General features: G+C 40.2%; 1 protein-coding gene across 1 annotated transcript; it reads left to right on the top strand.

Annotated features, from left to right (window-relative positions):
* The first annotated feature begins 892 nt into the window (after positions 1-892).
* Positions 893-5,756, top strand: LOC126493245 (early activation antigen CD69-like). Its single transcript, XM_050130194.1, has 5 exons — positions 893-1,036; positions 3,483-3,605; positions 4,568-4,767; positions 4,863-4,966; positions 5,327-5,756. Exons 1-5 carry the CDS (start codon positions 973-975, stop codon positions 5,433-5,435), a joined length of 600 nt encoding a protein of 199 aa, XP_049986151.1. The 5' UTR covers positions 893-972; the 3' UTR covers positions 5,436-5,756.
* The last annotated feature ends 10,730 nt before the right edge of the window (positions 5,757-16,486 follow it).

The following is a 16,486-nucleotide window of genomic DNA, read 5'->3' as shown; positions in this document are numbered from 1 at the left end:
TTAATAACTTACCTGGATGAGATCGGTAGGATGGGAAGATACAGGAATCAGAACCACATTTCAAATATCTGAGGCCACAGACACCTGAACTAAATAACCTACAGGATGGGGGTGAATACAAAAAGATGTGCTGCAGTGAAGCAAAGGAAGTCTGACAGTGGAGGATGACAAGAAAATGAGCAAGGGACGATGAAATAGATAACTGAAGATAAACAGTTTTAGAACATAGCGAGGAAGTTCCAGACCACAAGCTTTCTGTTTCCTGCACTAAAGCAACTCCTGACTAAATGACACTTGAAATAACTAGTCCTTGAGGGGGAAAGAAGTGAATATCACACTTTTGAAATTCATAATTTCCTGAATAAAACCTGTCCAAGTTAGAGAAAGAGCCACGAGGATACAAATTTTCAAAGTCCCGACTCAACAGTCCACCTTCTGGCCACTAGCAATACTTGGGACATAATGGATATTCAATAAATGCCAATAGCCGCATGTACGAGGAAATGCATGAATAGGATTACAAAAAAAGTTTACCCTCTTTTCCAGTGTTTTTTCCACATCAGATACAGCAATCTCAAACTTTTAACTCTGTGTTTAGATGATGCTACTTGCTAAGTTATTTGAGCTTTCTTAAAAAAGTGGAAAAGATTTCTTTAATTCTGGGAAAATCCCATTTATCTTTTTCTCCTGAGGCTACAGTTGTGAGAAAGCGCATTTCAGACAGCAGGGAAAACCCGCAGCTCACCACAACAACACAGGGTGAAGCGTCTGGGCCACTGGAGCATAAATTAAAGAGAACTGGCAGAACTGAACAAGTAGGAGGGAGGAGGAAGGGGTGGAGCCAGATTAATGAGGTATAAAGGCTGAAACGCCTCAGAGACCAAGGCACTGGCAAGACAGCTTCAGCAAGGACTCACTGTAGACCTCTTGAGATACGCCAGGGAAGTCAGGAAATCTTGAGAAGAAAAAAAGATGAATTCTGAAGACTGCTCCATAACGGAGACCAGCTCTTCACATCTGGAGAGAGGGCAGAAGGGTAAGTTGTGTGATTTCTTACATTCTGATATGATCTTTATATTTGATGTAAGGGATAGAGTGCAGAATGGAGAGATAGAAATCTTTGGAAACTTGGTTAGGGCCTATTTCAGTGTGTAAAAGAGAAACCAGCCATAGGAAAACACCTCTCTGGCTGTAAGAAGACAGAATACTTGTGTAAGAGGGAGACGTGTAAGTTTCAGAAGATCTTTAATTGACTTTTCCTTTGAATCGATATATATCATTTCAACTATTAAATTTAAATGGAAAATTATCTGCCTTAGCCTAGTTACTCTGCATCATTTTCCCATAACCATCTGTCCGTAATTCAGGAGCTCTTACCGCTCTTTATGAAGAGCTGCTTTCCACATGAACAGTTACGGTCTTGGTCTTTTCTTGTATGTTTGCCTGCTTTCTGTGTGTCTTGTCTCTTCACTTCTCTCACCATGAATCCTTCAGTAGCTGGAAGCACACAGATATCCAGTCTCAGAGAAAACAGATTTACACACCCAAGACATCGACAGTGTCATGTGATGATTTGTTAGGATGTAGTGTTTCTCTTCTTTCAAATGTCATCTTCAGCCATGACATTGTCATTGGAACTCCATTCTTCCATTTTATCTTATTTCTCTCGTTCAATGGTTTACTTCAATTTCCATAACAACTATCTGTTTTCATCATTTTTATCGAAACATGATAACCCTGCACATTTCCCTCTCTTCTTTCTGTCTATTCTACACGCGTTATGCTTCCTATTGTCAGAATTTCCCCATTCTGTTTGTATCTGAGTGATGAGGAGCCTCAAGCACTTAGCACTTGGGAACTAGAGTAATTTCTAAGCAAGAACTATCCAGTTAATCAAAAGACACGCTTTCCCAACACAGCCAAGACAATTGGTGAGGAGGAAATTATTTTCTGAGTGCATCTTTGTCATGTTGATTTATTCTTTAAAAAAGCCTCCATTATCTTTAAAAACTCGTCTCTTATTTGAAATCACGAAGTCAAGTACAGATAAATAGTATGCAATATTTTAGAGACCTAAATCACCAATACCTGTGTGTCTCACTTAAAAGGAAAAAAAAAATAAAAAACAATAATGAGACTATAAACAATAGTGGAAGGAACAAAGATCTAATACAGAAAATCCCATCCTGGCCTGTGTCAGCCCCATCTACCCTTGTAACTTTAACTTATGCTATCATTGCTATAACCTTTGCAACAAAAGAATCAGCAGTCTCTGTTTAGGTGATTGGAAGGTGGAAAATGGGTGGATCTGTTTTCAACCTCTCTGTTAATGCACAGGCCTCAGAAGTGTGCTGTTAGTGGGGATGTTTTGTTGCCTAGGTGACGGGTAGAACTGTGGTTAGTATTGACTCTCAGTGATGGAAATCAAGTGTCACGTGGAAGCTTGTCTTCACACTGTATGCACCAGGTGGTTCGATGGGTTGAGCTTGCTGAGATCTAGGTGTTGTTTTGGATATAGATGTGTTTGCTGTGGAGCCAGAGTTATTGATGAATTGAGTCCAAACAGTGTGACTGGCTATTATATGTTGAGAAGTGAAACTAAACCCATCTCTGAATTTACCACTCAACTGCCAAAGACTACCTCTGAAGATAATTGTGTATGGGTGTGAAAAGGAAGGCAGGAGAAAACAGACCCTGACAGTATCGATAAAGGCTTCTCTTAGAAGACCCGAAAATGGATTTTCACTGAAGGGGGTGGGGAGACTCCTAGAAAATGCAAAAGTTGATGATACTAGCCATACTGTGCCTCTCCTTAAGCTTATCTGTAAGGAGATGTTTTAAGAAAAAGAAAAAAAAAGAATTCACAAATTTTAAGATCAAGTCTACAGAAATACTCTTTCAGTTGTAAAACATTTTCCTCATTGAAAAACTATGTTTTTGTAATGAGAAAAAAAAAATTGAGACAGGTTCTTACCTTGCAGACAAACCAGCTGCAAACTCACTATTCTCCTCTACCAGACTCCTGCATGTTGGGATTACAACAGTGGAAACTGATTATCACTGATTATAATGGCATTCAAAGAGCCATTTCACGCTGCAGTTTCTGTGATTTTTTTTTTAAATCATGCTGGCAAATTTGGGAACTTACAAGGGCATTCTTGTGGGGTCACACTGTTTTGAATCTTGAGGGCTCATCCTGCAAAAAACAAAATCCAAAATCTGAAGCCAGAAATGGACTTCTCCCTCTTTCCAGTCACCTAACGTGCTAGAGCAGACATATTTCTTCCTGTCCAGATCCTGACATTTCTGTTGTTTGATTGTTTGTTTGCAGTTTTTGTTGTTGTGCTCAGAATTTGTTAAAGTTGACTTAATATTTTATACTGATGGAGCAACACATTACTGTTTTTAATATTATATTCCTCAAGAAATAGCAAATGCTCAATCTTAAACCTAAATTCGTAACCATTTCTTTTTCTTTTCAGATCATGGCACCATTATACATTTTGAGAAGCATCATGAAGGATCCATTCAAGTTCCTATCCCTTGTGCTGTGTTGACTGTCTTCATCATCACTTCCTTAATTATAGCTCTCGTTGCCTTGAGTGGTGAGTCTATATTTCACGAATTCTCTTATAGCCTGTAGCTGTAAGAATTCACATACAGCAGAAATGAATGGCTCTCAGTCTGATCTAGTTAATCGGGCCTTCTGATTGACTGAGAAACATCTCACACACCAGATAATGGTTAGTTTTATGATCAACATGAAATACAATCTATGCTCCCTGAATGATGGCTGCAGTAATTTTATAAACACAAAAAGTATTTGGTTTATACATCATGTGAAAGAGAGTATGTTTATATCTGAAGAGACATTAATAGTATAAAAAATGTGGACTTTTCATTCATGTTGACAAGAAAAAGAGCATCTAACCTATAGATGGACCAAAAATTGGCCAATAATTTTATCTTTTAGCTCACACCAACAGACTAGAAACTGAATTACTATAACAGCTAGATCTCCCAGAGCCCACTGGGTAACGCTGTACCACCATGCATGCTAAGACACATCTATGTCTTTTAAAAATAAGAAATGTTACAATTTGAAGAAATACCCCAAACCATCCATCTTATTGTATTTTCAATTGAAAATAGTTCATATAGTATCTCATGATCACACTTTTCTTTCCTCCACCTCCTCCCAGACATCCTCATGTACTTTATCCTATGCTTAAAGTGAGTCCTTCATTCTTCTAATTCCTGTGTGGGGTTATTGAGATTCTAAATAAGTTTTGAATCTAGGACTTACAATATATGTCTCCCTCCCCTTAGCCTAAATGTTATTTTTGAGATTTCTCCACTTTCCTGACACTTTCTGGTATAATGACCAAGAGAACACAGCCCTCTGCTCACGTCCCTTCCTGTGATGAGGGACCTTGGGCACCAGATAGATGACAGTGGAGGTCTGATTTCTCCCTAACTAAAAGTAGAGCATCTGCTAGACGAAGTTTACCTGTGAAGAGGGTTTGGTGTCTTCTCTTACTAAAACAAATGATCTTACTGTCCACAGTGGGCCAGTACAATTGCCCAGGCTTGTATCAGAATTTGGCATCACTGGACCACCATGTTGCTTCCTGCCAGGACGAGTGGGTTGCATACCAGAGGAAATGCTACTTTTTCTCCACCACAACCAGCAGTTGGGCCTTGGCCCAAAACTCTTGTTCTCAAGATGATGCTACACTCGCTGTTATTGATTCCGAAAAGGACATGGTAAGATTCACAACTGATTTCATCAAATGCTGCTGATTTTAGTTTTTATCCTGATGCTAAGTCAGGTTTGTAATGTAACTTCATTGTGCTTTAAGATATTTCTGAAGCGACACACTGGAAGACAGGAACACTGGATTGGGCTGAAAAATGAAGTTAATCAGACATGGAAATGGGCAAATGGCAAAGAATTTAACAGATGGTAAGTCACAAGAGATCTCCATCCCTTCTAGACTGACAGTTTTATTTAAAAAAAAAAACCCTTTCTTCTCTCATTTTTATTTCATTTTATTTTTACTCTCCTCTTTCTTCTTTTTAAGTTCTTTTGGTGGTGGAGGATCAGTTCTTCATCACACAACTCTGACCACTTCTCTTGTGTGTATTATGCTCCTCGCATTCTCTAAATATTAAGCCCATAACTACTTGGTTGCAAGACTTGTGTTCTGTGCTTCCTACTCAAGGAACAAAGAGAAAAGGCAGAGGTCACCTCAACGTTTATTCTCGTGTAACTGGCTGGAAATGAGGACTGAAAATAAATATGAGTGTCTTTATGGTTTGACAGGTTCAACCTGACAGGGTCTGAGAGGTGCGTGTCTCTACACAGCACAGACATTGCTACTGAGAACTGTGAGAAGAACTTACACTGGGTCTGTAGCAAGCCCTCCAGATGACAAGGAAGCCTTTATCTGTAGATGACTGTGCCATGGATCCACAGGACGGTTGTGTGACTGGATGCTACTCTATGATCAAATTTTCCACAAAGACCTCACAGGCCAACTTTACATCATCCCGAGACTCTTCCATATAAGACTGTGGGACATTATGGAGAGACTCCAGGATCTGTATTGGAGTCTTCCTTGACCATGAGCTGAAAAAGTCAGTCACTGACAAATAATTATATCAAAAAAATGAGAGGACGACTATGAAGCCTCATAGATGCACTTTATATTTTAAATCTAGAATGAATAAAATGACTAGCTTTAGAGTTACTATTTATTGCTGAGTGGCTGCGACAGCCAATGCCTTTATGCATTTGCACTATTTGAAAGGATTTGGGTGGTAGTAAAAGCTGAATGTAGATATGGGAAAATTTGGCTGATTAATGATTTTCTTAAACTCCGAAAGTATTCACAAGTAGACCAATGCTTAGGACACCAAGCTTTGCAGTAGTTTCCTCTATTTACAGACCTCTGTCACATTATTTTGTCAATTGTCTTTTCCCAAAGTGTAAGGATGACCTTTTCTTTAACTTCCTCAGTATAGGCAGCTCACTTTCAATGGTACATATTTCTTTGTCTTTAAAAGTCTTCTCTGTAGTGAAGAGACAAAAGCACACCATATGAGGAATATTTGTAAAGCATATTTCAAAGTGCTGAAAACAAAGTGCAATATGTGTCATGGCAGATCTTTGTTAGGACCTACATCATGCGGATTGACCCTTGAATAATTCCAATCTTGTCGAATAACCTATTTGTGTCTTTCCCAGTCCGTAAGATCACATACAGTACTTTGTTCAACATATTTCCTATGTGCAATAAAGTGTTTATGTATTTGTTTGTATTTTAAATCTCTGTATAATTTTAAGCCGTTTCTATGTATGTGAAAATAAATGAATGGACACAGTGGTTTCCAGAAGTGCTCATTCAAACTGCATTCAAAATTATGTTGTGTTATAGCATTGAACTCCTTCCAAAGTGGGATCTGTAAACCCATAGGTTACTGCAGCTCACAGACCTCACCAGAGCTTCTTTATGGAATGGGCAATGGTTAATACAAAGTCTCCAAACTGGTCAGAATGTAGAATCAGAAAGCTGTGGAGTGCTCAGTCACAACTACACACTCTCCCCAGAAAGGTTCAGGCAACCTCATGGGATGGGGGAAGAAATATTGTAAGAGCCAGAGGTCAAGGAGGAGTGAGGCAAAATAGTGTTTGGGGGTTATGAGAGGAGCACTGTACACATAAACTCAGAGCAGCTGTGCTTCCCTGCACAAGACCAAACCTACCAACATCCGAACAGGATGGAAGAAGGGAGTCATTTCTCCTAGCTGAGGAGCTATTGACAGTTGACTGCTGCTAGGAGAGGGGCAGTCAGTTTTTACTCACAAGTATGTCCCTAGCAATTGACTATGCTCAGTGAATGACCCTATAGCAATGCATATATGGACAGCACTAGTTAGACCCAATGGGATGTAAGAAATAAAGGGAGTTTATGATGTTTGAGGAAGTTAGAAGAGGAGGTGGTGGGTGAATATGATTGGAATACTCAAAAAGTAACTATAAATTACATCATATTAGAAAGAAGAAATCAATAGAATGCTGTTTAAAAGTTGTCCACATAGCAAAATCCTAGCTTTATGATATCTTTTTTATATATTTTCACACATTCATGCTAAAATGATACATTCATTTTTGTATATACCGGATACTCTGAGTCTTTGGTCCATGTATCCAATGGTCTAAAACCATCTTTTCCAGTGTTCTGAAATGATCTTTTTAATATATACATTAAGCTATTTTTTAATGCTAATTTAACATGTGAGTAGTAGATGGCTTTAGAGGGTTATTTCAGCTTGGAAAACCTCTGATCAGTCCCAGAGCTATTTAGTGAATGAATGCTGCAATCTCACCCTTTTTGACATTTGAAAAAGAATGGCCTTTTTAGTATGTGGTCACCCCCATGACATACAGAAAGCAAGAAGTGTTTAGAATTCTTAATGAAAAATAAGTTGAAGTCCATTAACCACCGAGAACCTCAGTTCCACAGCTATGGAATAAAGCAGGTGGTCTCCCCACTTGAATGTTCTATCCTGAATAACCGCAGCCTGATCCTGAGTCATGCTGGAAAACAGTCTTGTGATTTGCATGGTGTGGATGTGTAAGTGGAAAGGTCACTCTTGAGAACCACAGGATGAGAGCCAGCTGACCTAAGTCTCTTTTCTGCCATCCCCTGGCTAGCTAGCTATTTTAGAATTAGAGATCGAGCTGAAACCAATCAGAAACTTAGTTGACACAAACAACCTTAAAACAGGACCAAGGTCACAGCAGTCAGTTGATGTATTGAATATTAAAAATCTTGCATGTGATACCAGGTGGTGGTGGCACATGCCTTTAATCCCATCACGCGGGAGGCAGAGGCAGATAAATCTCTGTGAGTTTGAGGCCAGCTTGTTCTATGAGAGATTTTTCCAGGACAGCTAAGACTGTTACACAGAGAAACCCTGTCTCAAAAGAAAAAAAAATCTTACACATGAAACACTATATCAACAAATTTCAGTATTGTATAAAGTATCATTTATTTTAAGCTTGTGTACTTCTACATAGCATGCTTGTTTGTTTTCTAACAAATTTTTAAAGATTCATTTATCGAACACGTAGTACTAAGGTTAAAATATCCAACAACTGATGTCCACTTACATGTATGTGTTTGTGACTAGTCTTGTTACATCTTGTTATCCTGTGTTCAGTTAATATCACTGGGTTTCTGCTCTTTTCTAAAGGGAGACTGAGGAGCAGTTGATGTAGGAGATAGGAGACGTATGTGTATGTGTGTGTGTGTGTGTGTGTGTGTGTGTGTGTGTGTGTGTGTGTCAGGGGAGCTGGGAGGAATGGAGGGAGGAAAGGTTGTGGTCAAGATGTACTGTATGAAAGAAGAATAGATAAAAAAAAATCCAACAAATGCAACATTAAAGTGTGTAGAGTTTTTATCTACTTTGTGAAACAGGCAATAAAATGAACAATTATTGTGTGTTTATGGCTGTGACAGCAATGACATAAGATGCCATTGGAACCTCTTTGAAGTACAGAACTATTTTCTATGACAGTCAAATTTTACAAGAAATTTACAAGCTACACTCACCTTAGATGATTTTGGTAACATGTGCTGAAGACCTCTATCAGTGTTCTTTGTCTTATTTTGATTTTTCCGGAATAATTTTAGCTTTTTCCTCCTCAAAGGGAAACACACCTCCTGCTTACTCCACATAATGTAGAATAAATGGTAGACATTAACTGTTCTTTAAGAAAAAAAAAGTATCATTGAAATGTTCATATTTAGTAATTCAAACCTTTTAAAATATCGCATCTATGAGGTGCCACCATGGCCGAAATCTCTTGCTGGGCTAGTCTGACCACCTGAGTTCATTTGCAAGAACCCAAGAGGAAGGATAGAACTGACTCCTGAGAATGCCCTCTGATCTCCACAGGTTAAAAGGAGTCTTCTGCAATATCATAATGATGTTTTATAAACTGATTCTCAAATTTCATTATCCTAAGAAGATTTGAAATGCAAATTTGTAACTGAAATTAAAATGAATATGAATCTCTAGGGGGATCTTGTTAAAAATGTAGCCAGAAGAACAGATAGAGGTGGCATGATTTAGCTTAGTTTAATTTTTGGAAGCCATTTATCAAAAAGCCATTGAATGATTGATATCCTTTCTGTGATATGACTACTTTGGAGAGAAAAAAGAGAAAATTAAGAAAATAATCTTTGATGTGCAAGGTCAATTTCTAGTAAAAATCAGAAACCACACACTTGATCAAAACTAATGATTCAGTTAAATAAACATGATTCTGAAACATGAAGAAAGGCTGCCCAACATTAAAATATGAATATGAGGACTGGCAAGATGCTCCATGCATCATGACAAGTGTGTGCTCACACACATATAGCATGCACAGCACAATAAATGAACAAAACATTCTATAAGATGATAATGAGGAACATCTGTATATATGAAAGATTAGGCCTCCTGGTCAACATTACATGTGCTAAATATCTTTATATTTTTATATGCCGAGGAAGAGACAAAATGCTACAACTTCCCCCTAAATAATAGTTTCCTGTTTCTTTATAACTTCAAATGTTGTCAAATCCTAAAAAAAAATTTAATTTAAACCAACACAAATAAGATTCCAAAATTGAATAATTCTGTTATTTAAAGCACAGATGTACTTTCCAGAGGCAAATCACAAATATTAAAAATGAGTTTGCTTTCAGAACACATCTGAGGCTCATGTGATGTAACACCCATGGTTCATGAGACTGCAGTGCTCTCTAGTGGCCATAGGGAACCACTGCATGTTTATTTTAAGTAGCTTTCTACGTGAAACATGATTTGTTGGTTACAGATGTGGCTCACCTAGTGAGGGTGACTGTTGCCAAGCCTAATGATCTGAGTTCAATGCCCAGACCCACTTAGTGTAGGAAACACTTCTGTGGAAGCACATTCTGCTCCTTCAGTTAATAGCCTTTAAGATATCAACCCAATTGGGTGTGGTCTCTTATAGTTTAAAAAGCAGTGGGAGCCGGGCGTTGGTGGCGAACACCTTTAATCCCAGCACTTGGGAGGCAAAGGCAGGCAGATCTCTGTGAGTTCGAGGCCAGCCTGGTCTACAAGAGCTAGTGCCAGGACAGGCTCCAAAGCTACAGAGAAACCCTGTTTCGAAAAACTAAAAGATAAATAATAAATAAATAAATAAATAAATAAATAAATAAATAAAAATATAAAAAGCAGTGGGAACTGTGTGCCTTCTCTCTTGCTTCTGGCTCCTGTTCCTGCTGCTAGACTCTGTTTCCTGCTTGTTCTCAGAGGACTGTTGTATAGAACAGTAATCTGTAAGTTTTCCTTTTAAATAAATATCCCTTTTATTATCAATAATTCTGAACTGGTGTGGGATTGTTTTACTGCATCATCTGGCACCCAACATTTGGTTTTAGACCTCCCCTGGCTCTGCTGCTCCCTGCCAGCTTGGAGTGCGCATAGTTTGGCATGAACCCTCCCTCAGAAGTCTACAGCCTGTGCGTGGAGCCCAGTGCAATATAGAATTGTGCACAGCTGCCCTTTTTTTTGCTATGAATCAGCCACAGTTTTTTTATATTTTCTCTTTACACACCCCAGATTGTCATCAAGTCCCCACGCACCCTACTGTTTGCCTCCCACCAGGGTGCACCACAGACATTTGGGTGAGATGTGGGCTTCCCTGGTATGAACCTGTTGGGACTAATTGAGCCCTGGCCTTCAGCTGCTCTTCCCTGCTAGAACCTTCTAATGAAGTTACTAGAAGCTGTGCCTAGCTTAGAGGATCAGAGGATGAGATTTTCACTTGTTGGCCATTGACTGCAGTGTATTTAAGCCTACATGGTGTTAATTAAAGGGGGCTTTCTGAACCAGTGTTTGGAGGTCCATGTGTCGGTCTGTCTCTGTGTGTGTCGGTCCATCTCTGTGCCTGTATTCTCAACCTCCCGCCCCCTTTCCTGAAGCTCGCGAACTGGGTTCTAGCACTTAGAGCGCACACAGGGGCCACGGTGCGCTGCAATTGGAGGTCCCTCCGAGATATCGGGAACTAGGGAACGCTGAGAGGTGGCCCTCAGAATGTGAGGGTGGATTGGTGTATGTGTTAATCCTGATGTCCTTCACTCGGTTTCAGTTCCAAGCCGTGCAGGCAGCAAGTGGAAGTCCAACCGAGAAAGAGGGGTAGATGGACAGGGTTGTCCCCAGCCGGAGGGGACGTATTGAGGAATTAAGATGGCACACCCTCTGAAACAGGAGGTGGGAGGTTGAATTGATGGCCTCCAAAAGATAGAATGTATACAGCTCAAAAAGATAAATGTGTACAGATGTATGACATGTTGATTGTCTTGTCTTTTGTGTTCTGGACTGGAGAAAGACATTTGATTCTAGGAACTGCAAAGAAAGGTATTTTGACTTTAAAATATGGGCCTAAGAATTTGATGTTTTGGAAAAGAGGTTCTGCTTTTGTCTCCACAGGGGATGAGAACCTAAGGATTTATTGGAGATTCTTGTGGTTTGAATCACTGAGACTTGACTTTAAAATATGGGCCTAAGAATTTGATGTTTTGGAAAAGAGGTTCTGCTTTTGTCTCCACAGGGGATGAGAACCTAAGGATTTATTGGAGATTCTTGTGGTTTGAATCACTGAGACCTCCTGAAATGTTGCAGTAAATACCCCCAAGAATGCAGTGTCCCCACTTAGCAGGAAGTAGCCAGACAGATTGACAATGCCCAAATTCCCTAAAAGATTGTTTAAGTGGGGCCCCTTCAGTGGTTCCAGAGCAGCAAGCCTGCTTTCCTGAGTTCCGCTCCACTCCATGCACCAGTTTGGACCCAGAACGAATGAATGCAGCTGGGGCTAGAAGGCAGCTGGAGCAGAGCTTTGCTAGGTGGCTGTGGTGGAAGGCACATTGCCACAGCCCAGTCGGTACCCAGCCTGGCGGATGCCACAGCAGTGCCAGGAGTATCAGCAAACGCAACAACAAGTGCTGGAGCTGAGACAAGCTAGAGCACAGACCCCACTGGGCTGCCCGAGAACACAGCAGCGGGGCAAGGAGAAGGCAGTGGCAGATCCAGGCTCTGCATGCCAAAGAGTCTGCGGCAGAGCAAAACTGTGGCCTGAGCAACTGCTGGGGATGACCACTCCAGTGCTGCCTTGTTGGTTCGGGTACCAGCCATCATACCACTGCCAAAGTCCTTCTGAGCCTGTTGGCCAGTAACTTGAACGTACGTACTCCAGCTTTGGTTGCAAATACTGCACAAACTATGACGACTCCTCCATAGACGGGCAACTTCTACAGAAGAGGGCCAGCCCAAGACAAGGAAGGGGCCTCCCAAAGATTGGGTGTTTACTCTAAAAAATTAGGGCAGAGATGTTGGGACTAATGAGTCCTGGCCTTCAGCTGCTCTTTCCTGTCTAGAGCCTTCTAATTGAAGTTACTAGAAGCTGTGCTGATGTGGGAGTGTCATATCAATCTGTTGATTTCATTGGCTGAGCAATAAAGACACTGCTGGCTCTGATAGGTTAAAAGATAGATGGGAGGAGGAAACAGAATAGAATGCTGGGCGGAAGAGGAAGTGAGGTCAGACTCTGCGCTGCTTCCAGAGGGACCGGACAGACCCGACAGCTCTGCTGGAGCAGAGACGCCATGCTCAGCTCTCCCAGGCAACTCCAACCCACGATGGACTTAGGCTAGAATCTTCCCAGTAAGCGCACCTTGGGGTGCTTACGCACATCATTAGAAATGGGCTAGTCCAGGTGCGAGAATTAGCCTGTAAGGGTTAGAGTTTATGGGCCAAGCAGTTCTTAAATGAATACAGTTTGTGTGTTGTTATTTCGGGCATGAGCTAGCCAAGCGGCCAGGGTGTTGGGGACGCAGCCCCGCCGCTCCTATTTCAACACTGTGCCTAGCCTAGAGGATCAGAGGATGGGATTTTCACCTGTTGGCCATTGACTGTAGGGTATTTAAGCCTCCGTGGTACTATTAAAGAGGGGGCTTTTTTTGTACCAGTGTTTGAAGGTCTGTGTGTTGGTCTGTCTCTGCGTGTGTATTCTCAACCTCCAGCCCCTTGCCCGAAGCTCGTGAACTGGGTTCTAGCGCTTAGAGCGCAGACAGGGGCCGTGGTGAATGACATGAGCCAGCTATTCTGCTTCTTTCTAACGATTTGTTTGCATTTGCCTATTCCATTGCTCTAGAGACATCTGCTGAGCACACAGTCTGTGATTTATCTTTCAGAATTTTCCTCTAAAATCAGATTTCAGTTCAGCCACAGGTGAATTCATGTGCACCTCTATGCCCCTCTGGCTTAGTTTTGCAGATAGCAAGCGACACCTATGGGCAGGTTATGCTTATTGCACACAATTCAGCTAATTGAACCACAGGTAAGATTTAATATCCTAAATATATAGATCATAAGTTGCTAATTTAGAGGTGCAATATGTCACTCTAACCATCCAAGGTTTCAATAGCCTCTTTACTTACACCATGTGTGAGTTCTTACAAGACTTACATGATGCCCTCTTTATATCACTATTTTTGTTTCTGGGGAATAGTCTTACTCAATATTTTTTCATAAAAATATGGTTTGACAATAGGATTAGGAATAAGGCATTTTTAGAAATGGCACAGTCTTTTCAGACTGAAACTACATTTCCCAGGAAAGATGTTAGAAATCTGAAGAAGGATACAACTAACTAATACAACTCAGTCAACTGAGAAGCTTTTGGAAATGGTACAGACTAATAGTAATTTATTTAAAAGAAGATTCAGTACTCTAGAGAAGGAAACAGCCGATTTGGCACATAAAACTCAATCAATGACAGTGTGTGCTAAAACATTATTTGAGAGAATTTGCACTGTTGAGTGTATTAATCAGACTCTGTCAAAGGGGTATAGCAGATTGATTGATAGAATATCTCTCCAGAAAGGTAATATGCATGCTATAAGGATTATGTCCAAGGATGAGACATTATCTCTACTGGACAGACTTCATACCTTGGAATCCTCAATAAGGACATTAGAGCAGAACACTGGACAGGAGATCCAGGTATTGCAAAAGGCAATGGTAAACAGATTTGAAAAGATTGAGGAATTTATCGAATTTGATGAACAGGAACAAAAGATAAAAAGGCAAAATTTAACCTCGTTGGTACATAAAAATCTCCAGGATAGCTTCGCCAGAGTTCTGTCTGCCTTTCCAGTAATAACATCAGAAAAAGTATCTGGCTCCAAGTACCCTAAGGTTGTCAAGGAATATACATGGGAGTCCATACATATGACTGATCTAAAAGAAATTAAACAAGAAATTGTAGCTTACAGACTACATTCATTCTTTGTTAGGGAAATGGTCAAAACATGGGCTTTCAGTTGCAAAGCCATGCCTCAAGATTGGGCTCAGTCAATCTCAGTCGTCCTTGAAAGTGGATCACAATTGCTTTGGAGATGCTTTTTAAAAGAGGAAGGAAGAATTTTAGAGCAACAAGAAAAAGCAAAAGGACTTGAGCTTTCCCTAGATCAAATTCTAGGTGAGGAATTTTACTCTGATTTTCAGGATCAAGTTCTTTATTATGACCACACCTTGTTCCTATGTACCACAGCAGCTTTAAAGGCTTAGGACAGGGTTCAGGAGCTAGTAAAGAGAGATGAATCATATCTTAGGGTTAAACAGGGTCAGAGAGAACCTTTTAGTGACTTTTTGCAAAGACTAACTAGGGCTATACAAATAGGGGTAACTCACTCAGATGCTAGACATATAATTATTGAATTTTTGGCTTATGAGAATTCCAACATTGAGTGCAAACAGATCCTTAGGCCTTTAAAGATCAGATCAGCACTACTGGATGAATGGGTCTTGAATTACAATGAATGTCGAGACACTTGACTATGGTACTGAAGTGCGGATAGGAGAAGCAATTTCCAATGGTAAGAGAAGACATGAGAATATAAAATGTTTTAATTGTGGTAGAATGGGACATCTGAAAAGGGATTGTAAATAATGGATTCCTAGGAATAATGCCTCCTCTGGGAATGGCAGAAATAGAAGGAATCAGCCTCCAGGTATATGTAGGAAGTGTGGCAAAGGTCGACATTGCACCAATGAATGGAGGTCAATGACAGATAGACAAGGCAACTTGATACCATCAGGAAATGCTGTGGGAAGCCTCTTGCAGGCCCTCATGATGAATGTGGTCCAGTCATTCCCATATACTGTAGAGAGCTTGTCTTGCCAGGAAAATTAAAAAATTCAGTGCTTGCTCTAAAATGCAATACTAGTCTGAATGATAGGTTAATGGTGGAGGATGAGTCAAAAACTCCAGTAGGACAGAAGAAATGTATATTTTGGCAGACTTCTATAAATGACCAAAGACCAAAGCTACGAGTTTGTATAAATAACATTTTTATTGAAGGCTTAATAGAAATGGGTATGGATGTAAGTATCATTACTCCAGAATCTTGGCACCCGAATTGGCCTCTTCAAGAGGTAGATATTCAGTTCCTGGGAATTGGAACCCTATATTGGGTTAAAAAAAAGCATGAGATGGGTTAAATGCAAAGGGCTAAAAGAGTAAATAGAAAGACTAAGGCCGTATATAGCCAAGATTGCAGTGAATGTATGGGGTTGTGACCTATTAGAGCAATTGAATACCCAGATTAAAATTCCTGCAGCCCCAAAAACTTATGTTTCTGAGGAAAATATTAGAAGATATTACAGATGACAGACACCAGCCATTTGGGCTGTACAAGAACACAAAGTGATTGATAAAACTTCAGAGGTACCAACAGCCCTACCTTTAAAATGGTTAACTGAGCAACCAATATCGGTTAAGCAGTGGCCCCTAGCTGAGGAAAAGTTGCAGGATTTAGAACAGCTGGTACAAGCGCAACTAGATGCTTGACATATATAAGAATCTACCAGCCCTTAAAATTTTCCTATATTTGTTGTTAAAAAGAAATCTGGACTTGGGAGGCAGAGGCAGGCGGATCTCTGTGAGTTCGAGACCAGCCTGGTCTACAAGAGCTAGTTCCAGGACAGGCTCCAAAACCACAGAGAAACCCTGTCTTGGAAAAACCAAAAAAAAAAAAAAAAAGAAATCTGGAAAATGGAGAATGGTGATAGATCCAAGGGGTATCACCAAGGTTATTCAACCTATGGGCCCTCTACAATCTGGAATTCCTCTGCTTTCTCTGTTACCAAAGAGATGGCCTCTCATAATTATTGATTTAAAGAATTGTTTCTTCACTATACCTTTACAAGAAAAGGATAGAGAAAAGTTTGCCTTGACAGTGCCTACTTATAATAATTCTCAGCCTACTAGAAGACATCAACAGACCATCCTCCCACAGGGAATGATTAATATCCCCACCCTGTGCCAATACATTTTTAGCCAGACATTGGAAATAATACATAAGCAATTTCCTAGGTCTAT

The sequence above is a fragment of the Alexandromys fortis genome, unplaced genomic scaffold (genome assembly GCF_014885135.2).
Source record: "Alexandromys fortis isolate MF-2015 unplaced genomic scaffold, M_Fortis_MF-2015_v1.1 scaffold_307, whole genome shotgun sequence".
Lineage (NCBI taxonomy): Eukaryota > Metazoa > Chordata > Mammalia > Rodentia > Cricetidae > Alexandromys > Alexandromys fortis.
The sequence above is the reverse complement of the archived record's forward strand: the minus strand, read 5'-3'. Positions and strand labels throughout refer to the sequence as shown.

Excerpts from the sequence above, each read along its gene's own strand:
- LOC126493245 (XM_050130194.1), top strand. The coding sequence starts at position 973 with ATGAATTCTGAAGACTGCTCCATAACGGAGACCAGCTCTTCACATCTG. Across the intron at positions 1,037-3,482 it reads TCTGGAGAGAGGGCAGAAGG|ATCATGGCACCATTATACAT; the intron begins GTAAGTTGTGTG and ends TTTTCTTTTCAG. Across the intron at positions 3,606-4,567 it reads AGCTCTCGTTGCCTTGAGTG|TGGGCCAGTACAATTGCCCA; the intron begins GTGAGTCTATAT and ends TACTGTCCACAG.